The 19,987-nt window shown below is 40.3% G+C and overlaps 1 protein-coding gene across 1 annotated transcript; it reads left to right on the forward strand.

Annotated features, from left to right (window-relative positions):
- LOC135477482 (all-trans-retinol 13,14-reductase-like) lies at window positions 1-15,812 on the forward strand. Its single transcript, XM_064757600.1, has 12 exons — window positions 1-350; window positions 1,676-1,858; window positions 2,922-3,031; window positions 3,226-3,357; window positions 7,767-7,968; window positions 8,542-8,739; window positions 9,397-9,516; window positions 10,284-10,404; window positions 12,131-12,261; window positions 12,943-13,109; window positions 14,077-14,236; window positions 14,887-15,812. The coding sequence occupies exons 1-12, from the start codon at window positions 137-139 to the stop codon at window positions 15,033-15,035; spliced, it is 1,887 nt and encodes a 628-aa protein (XP_064613670.1). The 5' UTR covers window positions 1-136; the 3' UTR covers window positions 15,036-15,812.
- The last annotated feature ends 4,175 nt before the right edge of the window (window positions 15,813-19,987 follow it).

Genomic DNA, 19,987 nt, shown 5'->3' on the forward strand with positions numbered 1-19,987 from the left:
TGTATTAGTATACGATTTCTAGCAATAGTCGGATTGCGGAGAGTCGTTCACCGAAACCACAGTTGCATAGATGTGGAAAAAAAGCCCTCAGAGGTAACATTGCTTGTCGCTGGGGAAAACTATTCAAGTTTTAATCATGTGGCGCATACTGTCTCCCGTGATAGAATACCTATTAGCACACCCTTATCTCTTCGTCGGTGGTTTCCTTCTGTATGTTTTCATATTTTTTCTTGTCGTTGCTGATGAATGGCAAAAAAACCAGGACCAAACCCATTTTCGCGAAGCTCCTGTACAGCCAGCGAAACCACTGGTGACTGACAGCAAGAAGAGAGACCAAGTCCTCAAACAAGGTAAACATATTCTTAAATGACTTTGGTGGGAATTTTAAAAGTTCAGGTTGCTGTCAGTGGTAGGTGTCAGGCACTCCAGTTTCTTCCACCTATGAAACTAATCGCCATCGTACAAGAGATGGAAGTATTCTTGAATATGACGTAGACATCATAACTAAATGAATGGTACCGGTATGCAAAAAGGGGATCAAGGCAAAACGACTTCAAGCAAAAACGCCCTCTACATAAACGTCAGGGGTCCAACGTGTGTGCAGTTGACGGTCTTCAACAACACTAGTCAGTCAGCAAGCGCCGTGTACGCGTCCCTGTAAGGCTAGGTACCGGTATTTTTAAAAGTAGGCCTACGTGACAAATGTCAGGAGGCTTAACTGTGTAATCTTGGTCAGAAATATGTCCACAACAAATCCCTGTCTTCATTTCTCTATACAGCAACCATCATATTTACATGCAATCAGTTAATAAACTGGTAAAGAGACCAGAAATAATTTTAAAATGTGTATTTTACAATAGAAACATTTAACAACTTTTATCGGCTATATATATATATATAGAATACAATATGAGACAGACATACATTGAAGCCCATGCAGCGAGCTTGAACATGCATTTTATATAGAGTTCTTTTAGGCAGAGGGCTAGAGGCGTTCTCTCTGTAATTCACAGCAAGGACCTTTATGGCTGCTTTCACTGTATGCAACCTATTGCCTGTATGTGCTGCAGCTTTAAGTCAGGAAATTTGTGAGGCACCTGTCAACGTGTGGGGATGTTCTCAGGGCTCTGACCCAGTATCGGCATATATATAATTTCATTCACCAGACACAGGCTTAGACCGTCTATAAAACTATGTTGTTTGTTTTGTATACCCCTACCTATCTATACCAAAAATGGAAAAATCCTTGTTTTATATAGTCTTTTATTTTTTCTTTTTCAAGGATGGCCTCCATGTCAGACTGCTTAGCATGCTAGCGCACAACAATAAATCGGTAATCTGTCACCATTTCTGTCGCTGTGAGTTCAAATCCAGCTCATGCTGCATGACACTTCCTCTCCAGGACTACCAGCAAGCTGCAGATTGTCATGGGTTTCCCTCTGTCTGTGCCCGTCGTAGAAGTGAAATATTCTTAAATACGGCATAAAACACCAATCAAACAAATAAATAAATACTGGTACTCCAGGCTCTTTATGCATTCGCCTCAACCCATATTATGTGAATGTAAACATGACTCAAACAGGTAAAAAATATTACCTATAAAGTTGTAATGTTATGTCTGTCTATTGCCATGGTTACTGATTGTTTACATATATTTGTTGTTTGTATACCTCAGGCTTCAGCCCTCAAAAAGTTCCTGATGACCTGGATGCCATCATTGTGGGCAGTGGTATGGGAGGCTTGAGTACAGCTGTCATGCTGGCTAAGGCGGGCAAGAAGGTACTGGTGTTAGAGCAGCATGATCAGGCTGGAGGGTGCTGTCACACCTTCATAGAGAAGGGCTTCGAGTTTGATGTCGGTAAGAAACCAGCAGATATGACCTGACACGGGTCAAATTTCAGAAATACAGCTACATGCAGAAGCCACAAGGTGCACATTATTGTACCATTATTCATTTTAGTCCAGATGTACGAATGAAGACTTCAGACATAAAAGTAGATAAAAATCCATTCGTGCCAAGATATGTAAAAAATTGAATTCATGGAATTTTTAACTTTTTCGAGAAGTTTGCATTTGCTTTCCCAATTTTGTGATAGTTAACTTTTTGACACCTATCTTCATATGCCTGCATTCCTAAAAACAGGAAGTAAATACAAAATTTAATTCAATTAAATGGATTTGTCTGTTTTAAGCATGAACTCATCATATATACATGAACAGAAATAATAGTTAGAAACCTGACCAGTTGACTTTTATTTTGAGACATAGACTGTTTATATTCAGATTGCTCAGGTTACAATCACAGTATTATATGTAATGGTTGAAGGATTTTACCAGTGTCACACCAGAATTTGAACTCCGGTCTCAGCAGCCGAATTCTAGTGCTCTATCAACTGAGCCAAAGGGAAATTCCAACTAGCTGCTACCAGTCTAAGCACTGGAAAGCTGCTCCCATGACACTCCTCAGAACTTAACTCCTTCCCCTCTCCCAAGACACACCCAGGTTCACAGGCCCAGAGCCCCACACTTCTTGGAACATGCCATGTCTAGTGTAAATGGTTAAAAGATATCAGTAAGTGGGTCACACCAGAATTCAAACTCCGGTCTCAGCAGCCGAAGTGCAACGCTGTACCAACTGAGCCAAAGGGAAATTCCCACTAGCTACTGCCAGTATAAGCACGGGAAAGCTGCTCCCGTTACATATACAGTACATGGATATAATGTTATAGATTAAAAGGCTAGAATTAGTGTGTACAGTGAAAGTGGTAGGGTTTTGCATATGCCTGAGAATATGCAAATAACTGGGGTCAGTAGACTAGGGTGCACCATGATTTTTTTTCAAACAAATGAAAACCTTTTTCATTTTATGAATGTATTTCTGTCAAGTTTAGTTGTATAAATCAGCCAAATTTTTATTTCAGGTGTCCATTACATTGGTGAGATGAGAGGTACAACACTCATCAAATGTGTGACAGATTTTGTGACTGATGGCCAGCTTGTCTGGGATTCTATGGGCAGTGTATTTGATGAAGTGAGTACCCAGGGTTCAAATCCATGTGCTGGCAATTTGGCAGCCATCACTAAGGCGAAAAATTCTTGAGTGTTTCATTAAATAACAGTTCATAAATAAACAAACAAATTAGGTTATAATCCACTGTAGCTAGAATAATTTGGATAAGACTTGCTTTTACAATCAGTCTTCTGTTCTTCACATATCTCCACCAGGTGGCGCTTGGTGACCCGGCTAAAGCAAAACGTTATCCATTGCGGAGTGGAAAGGATGAGTTTCGTCAGTGTCTAGTAGAGAAATTCCCTGATGAAGTACCTGCCATTGATAAGTTCCTGGAAATGGTGAATGTAAGTAGAAACAGCCCTCTTTACACCGGACTAAAGCAAAACATTGAGTTACCTATCTGCTGTTTTTTTGTTTTTTTTTTTATGTTTTTTCACTTTTAGTTGATTTTTACAGAAATGCCATGGCAGCACACTAAAGTTCGTCTTGCTGATTTTATCTTACAGAAATGCCATGGCAGCACTCTCATGTTCGTCTTACTGATTTTATCTTACAGATATGCCATGGCAGCACTCTCGTGTTCATCTTACTGATTTTATCTTACAGAAATGCCATGGCAGCACTCTCATATTCATCTTACTGATTTTATCTTACAGAAATGCCATGGCAGCACTCTCATGTTCGTCTTACTGATTTTATTTTACAGAAATGCCATGGCAGAACTCTCATGTTCATCTTGCTGGTTTTATCTTACAGAAATGCCATGGTAGCACTCTCATGTTCATCTTACTGATTTTATCATACAGAAATGTCATGGCGACACTCTCATATTCATCTTACTGATTTTATGTTACAGAAATGCCATGGCAGCACTCTCATGTTCATCTTACTGGTTTTATCTTACAGAAATGCCATGGCAGCACTCTCATGTTCATCCTGCTGGTTTTATCTTACAGAAATGCCATGGCAGCACTCTCATGTTCGTCTTACTGATTTTATCTTACAGATATGCCATGGCAGCACTCTCGTGTTCATCTTACTGATTTTATCTTACAGAAATGCCATGGCAGCACTCTCATATTCATCTTACTGATTTTATCTTACAGAAATGCCATGGCAGCACTCTCATATTCATCTTACTGATTTTATGTTACAGAAATGCCATGGCAGCACTCTCATGTTCATCTTACTGGTTTTATCTTACAGAAATGCCATGGCAGCACTCTCATGTTCATCCTGCTGGTTTTATCTTACAGAAATGCCATGGCAGCACTCTCATGTTCGTCTTACTGGTTTTATCTTACAGAAATGCCATGGCAGCACTCTCATGTTCGTCTTACTGGTTTTATCTTACAGAAATACCATGGCAGCACTCTCATGTTCATCTTACTGGTTTTATCTTACAGAAATGCCATGGCAGCACTCTCATATTCATCCTGCTGGTTTTATCTTACAGAAATGCCATGGCAGCATGCAGATGTTTGTGTTATATGTTACAGAAGTACCATGGTTAAGGCAGCACACTAAAGTTCGTCTTACTGGTTTTATCTTACAGAAATGCCATGGCAGCATGCAGATGTTTGTGTTATATGTTACAGAAGTACCATGGTTAAAGGCAGCACACTAAAGTTCGTCTTACTGATTTTAACTTACAGAAATGCCATGGCTGCACTCTCGTGTTCGTCTTACTGGTTTTATCTTACAGACTTGCTATGGCAGCGCTCTCATGTTCGTCTTACTGGTTTTATCTTACAGACTTGCCATGGCAGCACTCTCATGTTCATCTTACTGGTTTTATCTTACAGAAATGCCATGGCAGCACTCTCATGTTCGTCTTACTGGTTTTATCTTACAGAAATGCCATGGCAGCACTCTCATGTTCGTCTTACTGATTTTATCTTACAGAAATGCCATGGCAGCACTCTCATGTTCGTCTTACTGGTTTTATCTTACAGACTTGCCATGGCAGCACTCTCATGTTCGTCCTTACTGGTTTTATCTTTCAGACTTGCCATGGCAGCACTCTCATGTTCGTCTTACTGGTTTTATCTTACAGACTTGCCATGGCAGCACTCTCGTGTTCATCTTACTGATTTTATCTTACAGAAATGCAATGGTAGCACTCTCATGTTCGTCTTGCTGATTTTATCATACAGAAATGCCATGGCAGAACTCTCATGTTCATCTTACTGAGTTTATTTTACAGAAATGCAATGGTAGCACTCTCATGTTCATCTTACTGGTTTTATCTTACAGAAATGCCATGGCAGCACTGTCGTGTTCATCTTACTAATTTTTTTTTACAGAAATGCAATGGTAGCACTCTCATGTTCATCTTACTTATTTTATCATACAGAAATGCCATGGCGACACTCTCATGTTCGTCTTACTGGTTTTATCTTACAGAAATGCCATGGCAGCACTCTCATGTTCGTCTCACTGGTTTTATCTTACAGAAATGCCATGGCAGCACTCTCATATTCATCTTACTGATTTTATCTTACAGAAATGCCATGGCAGCACTCTCATGTTCGTCTTACTGGTTTTATCATACAGAAATGCCATGGCAGCACTCTCATGTTCATCCTGCTGGTTTTATCTTACAGAAATGCCATGGCAGCACTCTCATATTCATCTTACTGATTTTATCTTACAGAAATGCCATGGCAGCACTCTCATGTTCGTCTCACTGGTTTAGCATACAGAAATGCCATGGCAGCACTCTCATGTTCATCTTACTGGTTTTATCTTACAGACTTGCCATGGCAGCACTCTCATGTTCGTCTTACTGGTTTTATCTTACAGAAATGCCATGGCAGCACTCTCATGTTCGTCTTACTGATTTTATCTTACAGAAATGCCATGGCAGCACTCTCATATTCATCTTACTGATTTTATCATACAGAAATGCCATGGCAGCACTCTCATGTTCATCTTACTGATTTTATGTTACAGAAATGCCATGGCAGCACTCTCATGTTCGTCTTACTGATTTTATCATACAGAAATGCCATGGCAGCACTCTCATATTCATCTTTCTGGTTTTATCATACAGACTTGCCATGGCAGCACTCTCATATTCATCTTACTGATTTTATCTTACAGACTTGCCATGGCAGCACTCTCATGTTCATCTTACTGATTTTATGTTACAGAAATGCCATGGCAGCACTCTCATGTTCGTCTTACTGATTTTATCTTACAGAAATGCCATGGCAGCACTCTCATATTCATCTTATTGATTTTATCATACAGAAATGCCATGGCAGCGCTCTCATGTTCGTCTTATTGATTTTATCATACAGAAATGCCATGGCAGCACTCTCATGTTCATCTTACTGATTTTATCTTACAGAAATGCCATGGCAGCACTCTCATATTCATCTTTTTGATTTTATCATACAGAAATGCCATGGCAGCACTCATGTTCATCTTACTGATTTTATCTTACAGAAATGCCATGGCAGCACTCTCATGTTTGTCTTACTGATTTTATCTTACAGAAATGCCATGGCAGCACTCTCATGTTCATCTTACTGATTTTATCTTTCAGAAATGCCATGGGAGCACTCTCATGTTCGTCTCACTGATTTTATCATACAGAAATGTCATGGCAGCACTCTCATGTTCATCTTACTGATTTTATCTTACAGAAATGCAATGGTAGCGCTCTCATGTTCATCTTACTGATTTTATCATACAGAAATGTCATGGCGACACTCTCATATTCGTCTTACTGATTTTATCTTACAGAAATGCCATGGCAGCACTCTCATGTTCGTCTTACTTATTTTATTTTACAGAAATGCCATGGCAGAACTCTCATGTTCATCTTACTGATTTTATCTTACAGAAATGCCATGGTAGCACTCTCATGTTCATCTTACTGATTTTATCTTACAGAAATGCCATGGGAGCACTCTCATGTTCGTCTTACTGATTTTATCTTACAGAAATGCAATGGTAGCACTCTCATGTTCATCTTACTGATTTTATCATACAGAAATGTCATGGCGACACTCTCATATTCGTCTTACTGATTTTATCTTACAGAAATGCCATGGCAGCACTCTCATGTTCGTCTTACTGATTTTATCTTACAGAAATGCCATGGCAGCACTCTCATGTTCATCTTACTGATTTTATCATACAGAAATGTCATGGCGACACTCTCATATTCGTCTTACTGATTTTATTTTACAGAAATGCCATGGCAGAACTCTCATGTTCATCTTACCGATTTTATCTTACAGAAATGCCATGGTAGCACTCTCATGTTCATCTTACTGATTTTATCTTACAGAAATGCCATGGTAGCACTCTCATGTTCATCTTACTGATTTTATCATACAGAAATGTTATGGCGACACTCTCATATTCGTCTTACTGATTTTATTTTACAGAAATGCCATGGCAGAATTCTCATGTTCATCTTACTGATTTTATCTTACAGAAATGCCATGGTAGCACTCTCATGTTCATCTTACTGATTTTATCTTACAGAAATGCCATGGCAGAACTCTCATGTTCGTCTCACTGATTTTATCATACAGAAATGCCATGGCAGCACTCTCATGTTCATCTTACTGATTTTATCTTACAGAAATGCCATGGGAGCACTCTCATGTTCGTCTCACTGATTTTATCTTACAGAAATGCCATGGCAGCACTCTCATATTCATCCTGCTGGTTTTATCTTACAGAAATGCCATGGTAGCACTCTCATGTTCATCTTACCGATTTTATCTTACAGAAATGCCATGGCAGCACACTGATGTTCGTCTTACTGAAGAGCCTACCTGTATTTCTGTCCAGACTGTTGGTCAAGACTGGCCTAGTCCATCTTGTGTCCAACTACTTCAAATACAGCACCATGTGTCTTCAGTCCACGCTGGATGAACTGACAACCAACCCTGACCTAAAGGCCGTGCTGTCTTACAGTTTTGGGGATTATGGCATGTTGATTTCTTTTTTATAGCATATTGTTTATTTCTCCCATGATGGGTAACTAGCCAACGGTTATTTCCATGGCCTGATCAGTCGACGGTTATTTCCATGGCCTGAACAGCCGACGGTTATTTCCATGGCCTGAACAGTCGACGGTTATTTCCATGGCCTGAACCTTCGACAGTTATTTCCATGGCCTGAAAGGTTGACAGTTCTTTTCCATGGGCTGAAAGGTTGACGCTTATTTCCATGGCCTAATACCTTCACATTTTTTATCATGGCTTCAATGTTGGTTGGGATTGCTGTGCCTGAAAAAGTTGATGCCGTCAGTAACTCTCAAAAGATAGGCAAGTGACATTAGAGTGACCTTTGCAATTATGTGTGTTTAAGAAAAATATAAACGGGAAAGGGAATTACAAAAAAATTTTCAGTTTTATTTAATATTATAGGTATTGTATACGATTTGCAAAAATTCTAATTGTCATAATAGTCTTTTAAAACAACATTTACTACTATTATATTTCTTTACTTATTTAGTTATTTATTTATTTATATTATATTTATATTATATTATATTACAGGTGTTGTCCCAAAGAAAGCAGGCTTTGCCATGCAGGCGTCACTGGTCAATCACTATGTGCGAGGCAGCTACTATCCACGAGGAGGTGCCAGCGAAATCGCATATCACATGATCCCCATCATCGAACGAAGCGGAGGACGAGTTTTGGTGCGGGCGCCGGTGACCAAAATCCTGTGTACAGGGAAAGGCAGGGCAGGAGGTGTGTGGTAGTTCCCTTTATATTAAAACCATATACAGGGTAAATGACGTAAAATTTCTCCCAAACAGTGCATTTTTTGGGGCAGATAAAATATTACCTTTGAAACCAAAACTCACATTTTCTCAGTAGGACATCATTCTGCTTCCCAAACAAGCATGAAACCACCTGTGAGATCAATAAATCTCAATAAATCAGGCAAAATGAGCAACTTGGTCATGGACAAAATTTTAGGTCATTTATGGTACATGTAGGTCATCATATATAACAGTGATAACAGTCACACTGTTTCACATGATAATAGTTTAGGCAACAACAGTTTCATTTTGTGTTTTTACAGACAAGCTGACTGTACAAAATCCCAGTATGGAATAAAAATAAAACTCATTGTGGTTTGTGAACTCAAGAAAATGAAAAAGTCTTGTGCCTTGCGCTAAATTGTACTGCTCAAAAACATGTACATGTATATAAATGTCAGTTAAATATTCCATATCATTATAGTGTACATACAATAAACTCTAATGTCTGTCTCTTTTGTCTTAAGCATTCGTAGTATTATCGTATCATTGTTTCAATATCAAGGAAACACAATGAAAACGGAATTGTTGTTTTCATTTTTTTGCCTGAGACCTGCAAATTTTGTCTTTTCTCCTTGTCAAGGTGTGCGTGTTCGTAAAGGACAGAATGAGTATGACTTCTATGCTCCGTACATTATATCAGCCACAGGGGTCTGCTCTACCGTGACTAAACTCCTGCCCAAAGAGGTCGCCTCCAAGTCAGGTGGGTCTCACTGTCACAATTTGGGTCTACTCTCCAGTGACTAGACTCCTGCCTAAAGAGGTCTCCTCCAAGTCAGGTAAGTCTCACTGTCACAGTTTGGGTCTTCTCTCCAGTGACTGGACTCCTGCCTAAAGAGGCCTCCTCCAAGTCAGGTAAGTCTCACTGTCACAGTTTGGGTCTACTCTGCCATGACTAAACTCCTGCCTAAAGAGGTCTCCTCCATGTCAGGTAAGCCTCAATGTCACAGTTTGGGTCTAATCTACCATGATTAAACTCCTGTCTAAAGAGGTCTCCACCAAGTCAGGTAAGTCTCACTGTCACAGTTTGGGGTCTACTCTACCGTGACTAAACTCCTGCCTAAAGAGGTCTCCTCCAAGTCAGGTAAGTCTCACTGTCACAGTCTGGGGTCTACTCTACCATGACTAAACTCCTGCCTAAAGAGGTCTCCTCCAAGTCAGGTAAGTCTCACGGTCACAATTTGAGATCTACTCTACCGTGACTAAACTCCTGCCCAAAGAGGTCTCCTCCAAACCAGGTAAGTCTCACTGTCACAGTTTGGGATCTACTCTACCGTGACTAAACTCCTGCCCAAAGAGGTCTCCTCCATACTCTAAATCTCTTTCTATTTCTGGATGTAACATCAAATGTGCCTCACCTCTTAAAATTCCTACATGAAATAACTGTATACACAACTGTATTTTCTTAGGTGCATGCTTTTGCTGATTTGAGAATTCATTAGTACCTGTATTACATTGTTGTTGTTTCAGTGTTGTCCACCCTCCTCACCAAAGTGGAGCCTGGAGCTGCCTGTATGTCTATGTTTATTGGGCTTAGGGGCAGCCCCGAAGAGCTCAAATTACCCAAGTTCAACACCTGGGCATTCACACAGTGAGTAAATGGCAGAGTTGTCACTGTTTCACTTTTGAGTGACTGGCTGTGGTATTGCAGTGTCTGTTTCACTCTTGAGTGACTTGCTGTGGTATTGCAGTGCCTGTTTCACTTTTGAGTGACTGGCTGTGGTGTTGCAGTGTCTGTTTCACCCTTGAGTGACTGGCTGTGGTGTTGCAGTGTCTGTTTCACTTTTGTGTGACTGGCTGTGGTATTGCAGTGCCTGTTTCACTTTTGAGTGACTTGCTGCGGTATTGCAGTGCCTGTTTCACTTTTGAGTGACTTGCTGCGGTATTGCAGTGTCTGTTTCACTCTTGAGTGACTGGCTGCGGTATTGCAGTGTCTGTTTCACTCTTGAGTGACTGGCTGTGGTGTTGCAGTGTCTGTTTCACTTTTGAGTGACTTGCTGTGGTATTGCAGTGTCTGTTTCACTCTTGAGTGACTTGCTGTGGTGTTGCAGTGTCTGTTTCACTCTTGAGTGACTTGCTGTGGTGTTGCAGTTTCTGTTTCACTTTTGAGTGACTTGCTGCGGTATTGCAGTGCCTGTTTGACTTTTGAGTGACTTGCTTCGGTATTGCAGTGTCTGTTTCACTCTTGAGTGACTGGCTGTGGTGTTGCAGTGTCTGTTTCACTTTTGAGTGACTTGCTGTGGTATTGCCGTGTCAATATACAATAGTTGATGAAAGGGGCATGGAACCCTTGCTCTCTGTCCATGTGTCTGGTCAGGCCTACTGATTAAGAGGACCAGTTTTACTACAAGTTACTTACATGACCAATCATTGTGTAGAAAACACTTAAAATTCAAGGAGAGGAATATTGTAAATTCTGCAGATTTGATGTATATGAATTGCTTGTACTTTAATCAGAAATTTGTGTTGGTGTCCAGGTTGACCCTTTGTCAATATTTGCTTTAATCTGCTGGCCAAATCATTGACAAACTCACTGTCAAGTAACATCCAGGATTTATTTATTTATTTGATTCGCATTTTTTATGCCATACTCAAGAATATTTCACTTATACGATGATGTCCAGCATTATGGTGGGAGGAAACCGAGCAGAGCCTAGGGGAAACCCACGACCATCCGCAGGTTGCTGTCAGACTTTCCCATGTACGGGCGTGGAAGAAGCCAGCGTGAGCTGTACTTAAAGTCACAGAGACCACATTGGTGGGAGGCTCCTGTTTTGATCAGGAAAGGAGAATATTGTAAATTCAACAGATTTGATGCATATAAATGTAAATTTCTTTTACCTCAGAGTTTGATTAAAATGATGTTGAGGGCATTTTATTTAGTTTTAGATGTACTTGTGGGTTTAGTCTCACTCTTTGTACAAACATCACCAAATATCCAGGGAGCGAATGTTGGAAAGTCGTGAGATTTTACCCATATCTGTTTCTTTATCATGTAAATTCAATCTTCATTTAGTTCTTTTACTCTGATCTACAGGGCCAGATATTCTCAAAGTTGGGCAAAAGCTTTATCTAGCAAGTAAAAAAAAATATCACAAATTAAGCAGGTTATATGCATATAGTTCTAAGTAAAACGATACACATTAGCTCGATCATTCTCATTAAAGGTAGGTTGTAGGGAGTGAGATTGATCGCACCCAGTGAAAGGTAAGGCCAGCTACGATGTAAAATGTCTCGCTACACAGGCACTTCATTTAGTGATACATACCAGCAAGGGAATTTTTGTTGTTCACCAGTTCCAACTTTATTGTTTGCAGAAATGATTTCGATAACTCTGTGGAGGAATACCTGGCTCTCAGCGGCGAAGAAGCTGCCAAGGCCGAAGTACCTTTGCTGTTCATATCCTTCCCCTCGAGCAAAGATTCCAGTCACAATGAGAGATACCCAGGTAAACTTCAGCGTGGCATTCAGGCATTCAGATCTCTCTGCCTGAATTCAACGACTGGTTGACATGTATCAGTATAATGGCTCAGGTGGCCATCCTACTTGCCTTCCGTAAGGCGTCTCAGTGAAGCAACACTAGATAAAAGAGGGGTGGAATCCGTCCTGCAACAAGGAGGTGCATTAGATGCACTCTAAGGATTCCTTGTTGTCATATAACTGAAAAATTGTTAAGTACGACGTTAAACCTCATGCACTCACTCACTCACTCACTCACTCACTCACTCAGTCACTCACTCCGCCTAATTCGTCTCGACACAGAGGCATAAATAGTGCTTTACACAAGTCAGAAATAGTGCTTTACACAGAGGCATAAATAGTGCTTTACACAAGTCAGAACAAAATTGAAGCTGTGGCTTGAATACAGCCCATAACTTATGGTTCAGTTTAAAGAGGTTTGTGCAGAACTTGACAAATCTAGAGATTTCATTGTGTTTTTAATTGTACCCATTTCACTGATATTGTGTAAGAAAAAGTTTGCACATTATGATAAAAAAAAAGCCTCCAAAATAAAAAAAAGATGATTAAATGTTCAGGCATAGACACAAATCATGTGAATCAACAGATCCATCAGCGACTTGCCCGTAGCATCCACACGTGTTTTTCACCTGTGTTTTTGTGACCTCAGGTAAAAGTACCTGTACTCTGGTGACCTTTGCAAACTGGAACTGGTTTGAGGAATGGCAGAGCGAGCGTGTGAAGCACCGTGGGGCTGCCTACGAGGAAATCAAGAACGGGATTGGGGAGCAGATGCTGAAACAGACCATGGCACTCTATCCACAGCTGGAAGGACGGGTAACGAAAAATAAAATTAAAATAGGTGTCTGGACAATTTTGAAACCAGGACCACTGATGTTATTCATGGAGAACCATTCCCTCTTTGGTAGAGTAATTAGGTGTAAACTGTTCATTCCTGATGTCCTGGTGATGATTTGTGGGCGAACTCGGAAAGTAATACTCCTGTATTACAAGAGATAACGATAATCTCTTTGGCTTATACTCGAGTCGCCACTGTGTGAGAAAATGTACAAAATTACGTCCAGCTTTTCACATGGATGCTGTAATCCAAATATTTAATGTGTACATCCAAGTACAAAGTCAGATGCACATGCTCCTGTTTTATTAAGACAGTGTCATTTTAAGAAACCCAGTTAAATGAGATCATAGTCAAGCAGTTTTGTTTCACTTCATATATAAAATATAGAAAGTGAACTAAGATACAAAAATCAGCTTCATGTAACTATCTGGATTCTTCATTATTCACAAACAGTATACTTACAGGTATGTACAATGCCTTATTGTCTCTAGTAGAACAGTTTATCAAGCTCCTGACTTTTCAGATGCAACTACAGTAACTATGCTATCGCATTGTCGTTTAGGTCGCCTTACATGAAGGTCATGGGAGATCTCACATGACCCAGGAGCCTCTCACCAATGCAGTCACTGTGATTTTAAGTCCAGCTCATGCTGGCTTCCTCTCCAGCCGTACATGGGAAGGTCTACCAGCAACCTGCAGATTTCCATCCAGGGTCTGCCCGGTTTCCTCCCACCATAATGCTGGCCTCCATAGTATGCGTGAAATATTCTTGAGTTTGCCGTAAAACACCAATCAAATAAATAAATAAAAAAATTATTGGTGTCTTGTCAATGCTGATGGTTGGCCACTTCAGTTTTCTCCAGCTTGAAAAATGGATGACCTTTTACATATGATATACATATGATATGGTATTGGATGTATGGGACGTTGTTGTTGCTGTTGCAGATTGAATACATGGAAGTGGGCACTCCGCTGTCTAACAACTACTACATCGGCTCCCTAAGGGGTGAGATTTATGGGCTAGAGCACAGCAAGACACGTTTCTCCCCTGAGTCTGTCATCAGCCTGCGGCCTAAGACCGACATCCCAGGTCTGATTCTCGCAGGTGAGTTAATAATAATAGGAGAGAGGGGAGCTCTTCTGTCTCTGTTTAGATATTAGTTTTGATCCGCCCACCTGTCTGTGTGCGTGTCACACTTTGGTTTCCGTGCATCAACTCCTGCAAATATTATTTGATTTTGATCAAATTGTGTGTGCAGGTTCACTCAGTGGTACCTCAGATAAAGTTTGAAAACAAGCTGGATCTGTGATTAAGTTTTGCCCATTTAATGATTTCCTTGATTCTGATTGTCCGATAGTTTCTGTGGAATATTATAAACTGCTCCAAATATTGTCCAATTTTCGGATTAACTTGAAAACCAACCCAAGCCATGAATAGATTTTGCATATTTTAGGAATTCCTGGATTCCCATTGGTTATTGGATTCTGTGCAATGATTGCTCCAAACATTGCTTTATAGATATTTTGATAAAATTTTTGATTAGTTTTGCAAAGCAGCATAAAATTTGCATATTTAACCTGAGTTATAAATTCACAGTTTTCCATGATGGTCTCTCAGTGAATGATGATACTTTTCTTGGTTACCTCCTCGTTTAAACAGTGGGTTTCTCATTTATACAGTGGGTTTCTCATGAAAACAAGTCTTGACAGAAGACAGAGCACACTGCCACCTGTACTTGGCTTGGTCTGTTTCAGGTCAGGACGTGTTCACCTGTGGAGTGGTGGGGGCCATGTTTGGGGGCGTGGGGGCGGCATCAGCAGTACTGCACCGAAATCTCTTCAGGGATGCCCTCGCCTACAAGAAGCAGGTTGATGCCGGCTGCTGGAAGAACAAAGATGACTAAGACGCCTTCCCTTTATTTTTAAGGGAATAAAACCGGTGATCATGTTAGTTTGTATCTGTATAATTCAGGTCAGCAGTAATAAGAGAATTGTCATTTTTAGACAGCAGGTATCACCTTTGCAATTTTCATTAATTTGACATGATTTTCAATGCACGGAAGTCCCATCAGTGCGATGTATATTCTCAGGACGATTGAAAATTGTATATCAGATATTGATTTATCATAAGTACATGTAACTGAGAAGCAGTTGCAATCATTGTCTGTGGCCTGGAGCCACTTTTTTGTAAATGACCTTGCTATGGTTACATAAGGCAAGGAGGTTTACGAAAAATGTTCGAAAAAAATTGATGCAAACTTTTGTGAAATTTGGGCCCTGAAATTTGTCCAAACTAAGTTTGTGTCGGTTTCACAAGTGTGTTTTATTTCTTTATTTTCCTATTCATGTTTTAAGTTCAGAATTTAAGTGGTATCATTTATGGTTATAATGTTAGCAACAGAATCCTGTTTTTGGTCGTTTCCACTGGTGATGCTGCTTTTGTTTCAAATGTGGTGTTTCAGATGTGTTTTCAGATGTGTATCCGGTGCCGAGGTTGAATGATTATCGAGACTTAATACAGAATTGTATTAAACATTGTTTGAAGCTGTATTTTATTTATTCAGTTCTTAAGATTTTCACACATACGTAAATTTATGTGTAAATAGTTACAGATATGGCATATTTAGACGTGTGATATTTTTTTTTTAAACCATGAAGCCATTTTCATTAAATTTACTAGTACTGGTAGTCATGGTTTTGTGTTTTTTGTTCTTAAAAAAAGCTACAACAGTTGATGCAGACATGATGTCTGTCAGAATAAGAATGCCGAGCATGTATGTTACAATTTGCTGCAGCTTTGGAGATAACTATTCTTACGTTATGACAGTCTGAATTATTTGTAACTTCTGATTAATAGATTCATCTACCTTGCAGGGTCACAAAAACATATTTTGTGAAGTTTGATTTACTTATCAGAAAAACACAAGTTGGCATCAAAAGTATCATTTTAAGGCTTTTATGTGTTTCCGAAAGTGCATTTTTAGAGGTCAAACTTTACATGAAATATGGTAAGTGTATGGTATAGTGTGTCCAACAGCTTACACTGTACATAGCAATGGCCCAGTGTTTAATGTCGTGAGTAAATGTTGACAATTTGATGTTTTGAACCTGGGGCCTTTAAAGCATATCATATATCTGGAGCAAATGACACATGGCCTGCTTTAACATAGCTGTTCCCATGACCTGTGTTTTGAACCTGGGGCCTTTAATGCATATCATACACCTGGAGCAAATGACACATGACCTGCTTTAACATAGCTCTTCCCATGAGCAAATGACACATGACCTGCTTTAACATAGCTGTTCCCATGACCTTTGTTTTGAACCTGGGGCCTTTAATGCATATCATACACCTGAAGCAAATGACACATGACCTGTTTTAACATAGTTGTTCCCATGACCTTTGTTTTGAACCTGGGGCCTTTAATGCATATCATACACCTGGAGCAAATGACACATGACCTGCTTTAACATAGTTGTTCCCATGACCTTTGTTTTGAACCTGGGGTCTTAATGCATATCATACACCTGAAGCACATGACACATGACCTGCTTTAACATAGCTGTTCCCATGACCTTTGTTTTGAACCTGGGGCCTTAATGCATATCATACACCTGGAGCAAATGACACATGACCTGCTTTAACATAGCTGTTGCCATGACCTTTGTTTTGAACCTGGGGTCTTAATGCATATCATATACCTGGAGCAAATGACACATGACCTGCTTTAACATAACTGTTCCCATGACCTTTGTTTTGAACCTGGGGCCTTTAATGCATATCATACACCTGGAGCAAATGACACATGACCTGCTTTAACATAGCTGTTCCCATGACCTTGGATGATCTAAAATCTAATAAGGTGTAGCCTACAATTAAATCTGGCTATTGATAAGGGTTTGTTTGGGTTTTTAAGCATGATGTTTTTTTTTTTTTTGTACACAGTTTTTGATACAGTCACAGTAGCATTTATTTTCTTTTCCTGTAACTTGTAAAGATGGATATTTCACTATTAAAGAGGATAGCAGAGTCTGGTTTATGGTTGATACAACCACATACAGCCTCTTTCGTAAAATAATCATATTTGTTAAATCTTCAAAGACGAATGCTTAAAAAGCCAATCTCAAAACAGGAATGAGCTCTGTTTGTGATTGGTACATTGTACACTTCTGCAGTAAAGAATCAGAGCAGGTGGCAGATTTTCACATGTACGATCAAAAGCCAGTGTGAACTCACACCTCACCTGATTGGTGAGAGGTTCCCCAAGTGCTTGTGCAGTGAAAATCAGAATAATTATTCCTACTAGCACTGTTTTTTCCTCTGATTGGTGTTTTTGTCATTTTCAAAATTACCACACTTAATTTAAGTAACATATTGTTCATTTCTTGGAGGATACAAATGAACAGAAATTGTGTCCATCAGAAGTACCCAATAAATGTCTCAACACAAGCAGTTCTTACATGCGTGGATGTGCCCACCAGAAGTACCCAATAAATGTCTCACCACAAGCAGTTCCTACATGTGTGGATGTGTCCACCAGAAGTACCCAATAAATGTCTCACCACAAGCATGTGTGGATGTGTCCACCAGAAGTACCCAATGAATGTCTCATAACAAGCAGTTCCTACATGTGTGGATGTGCCCACCAGAAGTACCCAATAAATGTCTCACCACAAGCAGTTCCTACATGCGTGGATGTGTCCACCAGAAGTACCCAATAAATGTCTCAACACCAGCAGTTCCTACATGCCTGGATGTGTCCACCAGAAGTACCCAATAAATGTCTCACCACAAGCAGTTCCTACATGCGTGGATGTGCCCACCAGAAGTACCCAATAAATGTCTCAACACAAGCAGTTCCTACATGCGTGGATGTGTCCACCAGAAGTACCCAATAAACGTCTCAACACAAGCAGTTCCTACATGCCTGGATGTGTCCACCAGAAGTACCCAATACATGTCTCACCACAAGCAGTTCCTACATGTGTGGATGTGTCTACCAGAAGTACCCAATAAATGTCTCAACACAAGCAGTTCTTACATGCGTGGATGTGCCCACCAGTAGTACCCAATAAATGTCTCACCACAAGCAGTTCCTACATGCGTGGATGTGTCCACCAGAAGTACCCAATAAATGTCTCACCACAAGCAGTTCCTACATGCCTGGATGTGTCCACCAGAAGTACCCAATACATGTCTCACCACAAGCAGTTCCTACATGCGTGGATGTGTCTACCAGAAGTACCCAATAAATGTCTCAACACAAGCAGTTCTTACATGCGTGGATGTGCCCACCAGTAGTACCCAATAAATGTCTCACCACAAGCAGTTCCTACATGCGTGGATGTACCCACCAGAAGTACCCAATAAATGTCTCACCACAAGCAGTTCTTACATGCGTGGATGTGCCCACCAGAAGTACCCAACAAATGTCTCAACACAAGCAGTTCCTACATGCCTGGATGTGCCCACCAGAAGTACCCAATAAATGTCTCAACACCAACAGTTCCTTTATGCATGGATGTGTCCACCAGAAGTACCCAATAAATGTCTCAACACAAGCAGTTCCTACATTTGTGGATGTGCCCACCAGAAGTACCCAATGCATGTCTCCACATGAGCAAATCCTACATGTGTGGATGTGCCCAAATGAACTTATATGAATGATTTTGATTTGTTAATTTCATTGTTGTTTAATGTCAAACTGAAGGGTTTTACATGTATACAATGGCAGTCGGTTTCAGTGGGTGAAGGAAACCAGAGTGGGGTTAACTTTGATCCTGAAGTTTACTGGAGATCGCTCATACATATTGAACTGATTTTGTGTATGAAAATTTTTGTGTTACATGTGGGAAAGTGTGTCAGTGACTTGCCAAATGCTGGTGGTTTGCCACTTCGATTTCCTCCACATGGAAGAGTGCATGACCTTTCATCAAAGTAAACAGATTTAGTACAGGAACGTCTATATGCTTGGGACTTAACGTTGTATTTAGCAGTTTTTCAACAGCATCCTGCACATGGTTGGCCACCATAATGCTGGCCGCCGTTGTATAAGTGACATTTTCTTGAGAACGGCATAAAACACAGTCAAATAAATAAATAACAGTTTTTCAGTCATATCAGGACGGGTGAACCAATCCTGCTTCCTTGCTCTAACCTCTCAGTGCTGAGCGCCAAGTGAGGCGGCAACAAATACTGTTCTTTGGTACCACCTGACCAGGGTTTAATCCTGCAGTCTGACTTCGAGGCAGACACTCACGCTATAATGCCACCAAGACTGGGACTGAGTCCACCTCTGGAATACCTTGTAGCCAGGCATCAAGCACACATCCCACTTCTTTGGAATTGATTGAGATTTTTAGACTTTACACGAGTAAAGTTGTTTTATAAACAGAGGGAGATTGCAGAGTTTTGTTCCGATTTACAGCTACAACCGATTGACAGGAATTAGTCACGATTCCTTTAGCTCGCTAGTCAAGTACTGCTGTTGACAATTTTTTGGGACAATCCAATAGATTTTATCTGCCAGAGAAATGATTTCTCACCCCCAAGGGATAAGGCATATTTATTTACTTGATTGGTGTTTTTAACCCAATTCAAAAGTATTTCACTTATATGACCGCAGCCAGCATTATGGTGGGAGAAAATCTGTGACCATCCGCAGGTTACTGATGTATGACCGCAGAGGAAGCCACCATGAGCTGGACTTGAACTCACAGCCATCGCATTGGTGAGAGGCTCATTAGCACGCCAGCCACCAGGCCATGGAGGGCCCATCTGTGGAAATGGGTACTTTAGGGAAGCCCTTGGGTAGGGTGACAATTTTTTTAATCACATACACCAAAACAGTATTTA

Source organism: Liolophura sinensis, chromosome 11 (assembly GCF_032854445.1).
Source record: "Liolophura sinensis isolate JHLJ2023 chromosome 11, CUHK_Ljap_v2, whole genome shotgun sequence".
Lineage (NCBI taxonomy): Eukaryota > Metazoa > Mollusca > Polyplacophora > Chitonida > Chitonidae > Liolophura > Liolophura sinensis.

Bases quoted from the DNA above. Each gene is read 5' to 3' on its own strand.
- LOC135477482 (XM_064757600.1), top strand. From the start codon at position 137: ATGTGGCGCATACTGTCTCCCGTGATAGAATACCTATTAGCACACCCT. The intron at 351-1,675 runs GTAAACATATTC...TGTATACCTCAG, and splicing joins AGACCAAGTCCTCAAACAAG to GCTTCAGCCCTCAAAAAGTT. The intron at 3,358-7,766 runs GTAAGTAGAAAC...TTTATCTTACAG, and splicing joins AGTTCCTGGAAATGGTGAAT to AAATGCCATGGCAGCACACT.